The sequence below is a fragment of the Schistosoma mansoni genome, chromosome 6 (assembly GCF_000237925.1).
Source record: "Schistosoma mansoni strain Puerto Rico chromosome 6, complete genome".
In the NCBI taxonomy this organism is placed as follows: Eukaryota; Metazoa; Platyhelminthes; class Trematoda; order Strigeidida; family Schistosomatidae; genus Schistosoma; species Schistosoma mansoni.
Genome location: NC_031500.1, coordinates 14,142,345 through 14,150,140, shown reverse-complemented (window position 1 = coordinate 14,150,140; position 7,796 = coordinate 14,142,345). Strand labels below are relative to the sequence as shown.

At 33.4% G+C, this 7,796-nt stretch overlaps 1 protein-coding gene across 1 annotated transcript in view; it reads left to right on the top strand.

Moving 5' to 3' along the window:
• Smp_149390 (fras1 related extracellular matrix protein) overlaps positions 1–7,796 on the top strand; it is a gene marked incomplete at its 3' end in the record, with an annotated part of 120,105 nt that overhangs the window by 64,007 nt on the left and 48,302 nt on the right. Inside the window, exons 14-15 of the mRNA XM_018798349.1 lie at positions 4,025–4,270; positions 5,933–6,139. Of these exons, the coding sequence (XP_018653300.1) occupies positions 4,025–4,270; positions 5,933–6,139 (453 nt within the window). The remainder of the gene's footprint in view (positions 1–4,024; positions 4,271–5,932; positions 6,140–7,796) is intronic.

Here is a 7,796-nt window from a genome sequence, read left to right as displayed (position 1 = left end):
GACTGATCAATTGCAGTCCTAAACATCAATGGGAAGATTCAAACAAACAATACCAAGTGAATTCATTCTTCAGACTGAATTTAAATATGTTCTTGGTACGAATAAATTGGAAAATGTTTTATCAGTATCTTTCAGATATGATAGCCGGTAAGACAATAAAGATTAAAAGGAATAGTATATTTGGCCAGTAACAGAGAAAAGTGTTCATAATATAACTCAGTTGACTAGTTAGAGATGGAGAGGGGTATCACACAAGCTAAGGCCGAGATATAGCTACGATCCCTGATGAAGGCTTTTAGCTTAAAATACAAGTTGAAACTAACAGGATCATCACCGATTTTCAATGGTTCCAAGGCTATTTATTCATAGAGATTAAGAGAAACCATAAAACTATCATGAACAGCTCAATCATTTCATACTTATCACCTAAATTAAAATTATAGAGAGTGCATATTAGATGTTGAATGCTAACATTGGTCAATTAGAATGATTCATGGATTATTGTTCATTTTATATCACACAGATAATGTAAACTAACATTGAAATAAATTCACCTATTATTGTTTGTTTGAATCTTCCCACTGATGTTTAAGACTGCAACTGGTCAGTCTCTTATTGGCATATGTGCATACTGTGCATATTGCCTCGATATAGCCTTAATTCACAAGCATTGCAAGCAAAGATGCCAATTAGAGACTGACCAGTTGCAGCCCTAAACACCAATGGGAAGATTCAAACAAACAATACTGAATGAATTTAAACTACACCCCATTGCACAAGCAAGTGGCTATCAGGACTCAGTAGCTGAGTGGATAACGCGATGGCGTTTGAAGCTAGTAATCATGTTATCACTAGTTTAGATTGAAGTTCGAACATGATTATATGGTTACAGAGATGATCTGTTTCTCAGTATACTATAACCTCATATATTTGGACTAAAAACAATATGTACCTAGATATATTGAGCATATGTCTTGATAAAATTAAAGATCAATCACTATCCTTTTAATATTTATGGTCTAACCCTCTTAATTCATCGTTACAGTTAACAAGAAAACAATCATGATTGTTTTAATGTCAGTCGCCAACATGTGCTGATACTTACTTTATACATAATACAATACAGTTATTGACAGTCGATAAGGCTTCATACTTGAAAATTCATTCATAATTTGTCCATATGAAAATGAAATTATCAAAAGATTCAATACTCGATTGACATTTATCGATTTACAGTAAAATTAGGCTTCCAAAAGTAACCACCTACTGAATAAACGAAGCAGTTGTTAATTTGTAAAGTGATTTCATTTTGAATCATTTGTTATTTGACAACTTTCGAATCAATATTAATCCATAGAGGAATATTTTCTGTTTGTAATGATCATATATACATAAATGTGTAGTTCACTTCATGAACTGATGTTAGTTAGACAATCATTGAAAACCAGAGAGCACGTTGGATGATCCAATCTTTGTATCATATCCTTATATGCAATCGTTTTGATACGTTACTACCATTGAAGTAACTGCTTCTATGAGTTTGGTGTTCATCTTGTTCTACTAATGTATATATACATTTACTTGGTCATACCTTATAGCTGACTTACTGACTGACTGATATTGGACAGTTGTATCGTCCTACTTAAGAGCGCATATCAATAATCCCATCAACGATAGAACTAAGGGTGAGGTCATGTATATTTGCTGGAGAGGAATCACGTACTAGAACGAAACAACTGTCCGTAATCTAACATAAAATATAACTACCTCCACAAGCTATTGAACCAATAACCATATATAGATGAACTGAACTTAGCAGGCGATAAAGTACATAGTTTCATTTTTAAATCAAATAAAAACATGGACACTACATTTTTACTTCATTCTTTCATTTAGTGATCAACATAATCAAATTAACTTGACAAGTTTGTTATTCAAATGACGCTGATGATTTGAGTTGATTACGATAATGGTGATGATGATGATAATGATAATGACGACTTTGTATTGATGTTTCCATAGTTACTTTATTCTCTTTGAAAAATATCTGAAACAGTTTTATCATTTTTCTCTTTGTATTCTCAGCAGGTATTGACAAGATTCACTAGATATAATCTATGCATAATAAGAGAAAGTGTTTCTTTTACTGTTAAAGTAGAGATAACCTGTACTTATCTATCTTAATAGTCTATCTATCCTACCTTTAAAACTAGAACAGATTAAGATGTATATTTTGACAAAACTAAATCATTAAAATAGTCTGCTTAATTATAAATCAGTATTTAACTATATTTCATTTTTACTTAACTAACAAACTGAACATTGAATTCACTTAGTATTGTTTGTTTGAATCTTCCAATTGATGTTTAGTACTGAAATTGATCAGTATCTTATTGGCATATGTGCATACTGTGCGTATTGCCTCGATATAGCCTTAATTCACAATGGGAAGATTCAAACAAACAATACTAAGTGAATTTAAACTTCAACCCATTGTACAAGCAAGTGGCTATCAGGAATCAGTAGCTGAGTGGATGGCGTTTGGAACGAAAGGTACTGGGTTCGAGTCCCAGTGTGAAAATCAACTCTGAGGTGCAGGTACATCCAGCGGACGAGTCCCAAATAGGACGAAGTGACGCGCGTCCTGGATTCCATCGCCAGGCACTATCCATCACTCCCCGACCTCAGAAACCAAGAAAAGGATCGTCCAACATAAGTGAAAAATATCTCAGAAACTATTGTGATTATCTTGAAGTTCTTTGGCACCAACACTACTCATAAACCAATACAGTCATTTCATATTATTCTGTGTAAATAAAAAAACACAAAATCAAAAGCAGACAAATGCAGTACCATTTATTTTAGATAAAGTACACCGGCTAAGGAAAATAATAAGTAGGACAAAGTGGGAGCTTCTATACTTATGCATAAATGAACGTAGATTAGCAGTGAGACAACGTGGTATACAATCACTGATATAAATGTATTCAGATAACCATGGACGGATATTTGACTGAAATAATCGTCTAAATTTCGGAACTCCATGAATACCAGAAAATTCTTAGAAGCATGACATTCAGATCAATTAGTGAACAACAGATACAGTGACATTGGCCCAATCTACGAACCCATACAAAATAGGTCAATCAATCAAGAGGCCAGAACTCAACATACTAAGACAAAAAACGTGAATCCAAACCCAAATGTGGATGAAAAATCCTAGGAAGACAGCCAATCATAAAGAAGACTATTAGGATGAGCCGATTTAACACTTGTGGAGTAGCATACACTTAGTTGCCTTTATTATCTTGAAGAGAGCAAGAACAAAGAATTGAACAGAATAACCTGGAATCATTTTATTTGATTAAGTTCTCATCAGCTGCTTACAATCTATAACACTTTAAAGTCAAAATTGTCTTAAAGTCTACATGCCTATAACAGTATAATTTAATCCCTATCATCATGATAGGGTGACAGTCTGAGTAACTGTAAGGCGATTGAATACACGTAAATAATCTAACATAATACTTATGAGATAGCCACACAAAAAAACTTCTACATGAAGTAAGCGGTGATATTGCTCAGGATGACAATGAAAGCTCAATAATTACATCATCCAGTCAAGAAAACTAAACACAAACAAAAACCATATTCCATTTGAAAAATCACCAGAAACTTTCTATACTTATCTATAATATGTTTTAATAAGAACTATAGGAACACTCGAGTACTTGATTTGACAAACGTTGATAAAACTTGAGTTCCAGTGAATAGATCGATCTAATAATCCGTGTTTGCATACTTAACCTAGGGTTTGTATATATATACCCAAATCTTCATCAATGTAAGCTAGATTTAAGCATTACTCTTCCAGAATCTCTAAGATGAATCCATGGTTGAATAGTCTTAGTCTATAATATGTTAAGAAATATATTTTCACTGAATGATTTATCTTGTATTCCACATATTCAACATATTTTCATCCATTTAACTGGTTCTTACCAACTTTTTTTCCCTATTCAAGATAAATGTTACACATATAGGTGGTAGTCTATCAGTTCTTCCACGTGATAGTATAAGTATTTCAAGAGATTCAATTCTTAGTTGGGAATATTTAGATATAAATATGACAAGAATGCAAGGTCCATTACAAGCTCAAATAGTTAATCTACGCGATCCAACAAGACCAGTTACAAGTTTTCGTTTAGCTGATCTACGTCAAGGATTAATAGCATTACAATTATTAAATTATGCTGAATCATTAGTAAAAGTAAGTTTACAGATGTGTACACGTATAGATGATTTATTAAGTTATTTTCACTTCTGTATTTGTTTCAACTAATAATAAAGATTATTTTTAAAGATCTGGGCTGGATGGTTTGGTCGTGGAGCTTTCGTCATCCTTCTGAACGACACCGTCAGCACAAACTACGGGTTGCAAAAACTTTCAGACTAGACCACATAGCTCCAATATTGTTTGTGTGTACTCCGGTTGTGTAAACTTGTCATTTTTATTACGCAAATATCCCTACAATACTCGGACCACTGAACAGACGAAGCTTCAGTAACATCTGCGATTATTGCAGTCAATGTTACTGGTGCTTTTATGATGCAGTTCGCGGCAATTATTATAATTTTGCCTTAATCTCAATCTGGATCAAGCGAAAAAAGTTCCTATTCTAGCATACTTCTTCCTCCGACATATTACATCGAAAGACAACATCACGGTAGTCTGTACAAGGTCTACAAGTCATTTGATTACCGCGATAACAAATAAAAAACTTAGTAGTCCCATATATTGTAGCCGCTTAATTCTCACGTGTTCTCTAAAATCCTTTGTGAGCCGAGTGTACATGAGCATCAGGCATCGAAATCGGAGCTGTGACCTTGAAATCCCCCAAACGCTTCTGATTAGCTCGTCCATAAATTATAGTCTCGCCACTGATATTACGTAAAATGCCAAAACTCTATTTAGCAAAATGGATGGATGAATTTCTTGCCGAAATCCAAGACCTGTTATCATATATCTGTTTGGTTCATCCATAAATTATAGTCTCACCATAACTGAAATATTTCCACGTGTCTAAGACGAATAGCCTTTAATCTTATGAACATGTTATACTTTAATTTGATCACTTATAGCCTACAAAAACTGACGGCTTCAAAATAGTTAGAATAGGATTTACGGGAATTGTAGGATTTCCATAGTTTCAAATTACAAACTGATCTTGATGACCATTGAAAAGCTAGAAGTGGGATCATGGATGCACACTTCTGGGGATTCCTATCCTAGGAGGAAATGATCTTCCAATGATTCCAGGTTTTTATTAGTGATCTAGCTAAGATCAATTTATGATTTAGAACTATGGAGAATTTGAAATTTCTGTAAATTGGTATCAAAGTAATTATTATTCAATATAATATAAAAGCATGTTTTTTAGCATGAAGATAGTTTACTCCATAAATTGACTCTAACTAGTTATTAATTGAAAATGCAAGAGCGCCAGATAAATGTTTCATCTCGTTCTGGAACTTTTCTTCAATGTGTACTCATTTGTTCCTCCCCAACAGGGATCGAATCCAAGACCCTATGGTGTACTTTTTTACAACCAGTCTCATTAATATAATTTGTAATGTCTTGGATTATCCTGTCGTTGATATTTCTCGACTAAATTTTAATCAGTCTTGATTACATTATGTGCATCCTATGCAGATTATCTCAACAAAGCCATTATGATACCACTTTATATAGAATAAATGTCATGTCGCTGACTGCAGTATCTAGGATGTCTTTTTCATCTTATTTGGAAGGCGTCAATTGTATGTACCTGGAACCTGGAATCGCCGTTCATTCTAGGATTCGGCTTTTTAATTTTTAGTTTCCTCCTAAATAATCTTCTTTTACATTACATATTTTTTTAATTCTATAAAGGTATTTACCATTACAATGACAGCAATTGATCCATACTTTCAAGTTAGTCAACCGGTGAATTTACGTATTGCAACATTTTTACAACCGGTGGTAGAAATAAATTCCCATACATTGGCAGCAAATGCACCACCATCATTTCAAGTTTTTAGTTTACCATTATTTACATATACCGGTGCCATTTCATTGATACAAAAGCATAATATCCAAGTAAGTGTTAAGATTTAAGTACTGATGCCTAATTTCTTCTTGTTAAATTTATTTCGTTATATATATATATATTATTAGTCATCTCCAACGATTTACTTCCAAACAATGAGCACAATGACGTCGGGGGTTCACTCAAACTAGTGGTTACACTACAGTTTGAATAGATGATTGACACTTGTTATTATAAGCGAACGGTTCATATGCAAAATGTTTATGACATGACCCTAGATAACTAAGCTTCAACCAATAATACTGATAATCCAACTAAGTGACCTGGTATGTTAACACTTATTAGCACATTGTCCCGAATCCTCAGTCGGAGAATAAGATAGCTGATGTACCCTTTGTATCTTTAATTCAAAAGCCCATATGGTTATGTATATAAGTTACAGGACTACAATACGCCATAAACAAGAAATTAGAATATGTCCTTAACTAGGGAAGTTAGAATACAAAATGGGATAAAATAATAGGCATATGATTAATTTGCAATAATTTGAAACTGGAAAAATAAAATTCACTTGGTATTGTTTGTTTGAATATCCACATTGATGTTGCAATTGATGCGATTGATCAGTCTCTTATTGGCATATGTCCATACTGTGCGTATTACCTCGATATAGCATTAATTCATAAGCATTATAATGGGAAGATTCAAACAAACAATACTAAGTGAATTCAAACTTCACCACATTTCACAATCAAGTGGCTATCTGGAATCAGTAGCTGAGTAGATAACGCGATGGCGGATACTGGGTTTGAGTCCCAGAGTGAAAATCAACTCTGAGATGCAGGTACATCCAGCCGACGAGTCCCAAATAGGACGAAGGGATGAGCGTCCAGAATTCCACTGCTAGCCACTGTCCATCTTTGTTTAGAATAATAAAAGTTTACAATTAGGAAAATATAAAAATTACATAAACTGTATGCTTAACAAATACATATTAAAAAATGTATAATTACTGACCTTTCAAAAAAACGGCCTCCAACTTTGATCAATTTTACTTATACCTTTATTTCTAATTGTTTACTAATCGATAACCATTCAAGATCTGACTCAGTGATCCGAAGTTATCGTACTTATCAAAAGCCCCTATTGGTTCTGACATTCGTTAAGGTATTTGGATTTACTAGTGTACAGTATCAGGCACTTTCAATGTAATGCTAAACATAAGACAATTTTCTTCAGTTAAAGATAAATACTGAATAAGTCTCATTTGGGAAAAACTCCAATGAACTACTGTAATCAAACATCTTCATGAAATTTAATAAGAAATCAACCATGTAAAATTAACAAGATTTCCACTTGAACCTTTGTTAATAACTAAGATTGAGTTCAAGTCCTTAGACTACTTCTAAACTTGAATTCAACCAATAGAGAAAAAGAGAGAAATATGAGAAAACGCTTTACTTCAAGGTTAACTTATATACAAAAAATGGAGTTTGTTTATAAGTTTGTCAGATAACTTTAATTTGTCGGAAACTTCTGGAAACACCTAATGTACTAGCAAAATATACAGTTACTTAATCAAAATTTGACGCACAAAAAGAAATCCTTCATTCTTTTTTTGATGGAGTTTTGTTCTCTGAGCTGGATGGTTTGGTCGTGGAGCTTTCATCGTCCCGAAGTTTGTCGTTGGTATTAGCCCCACGACAA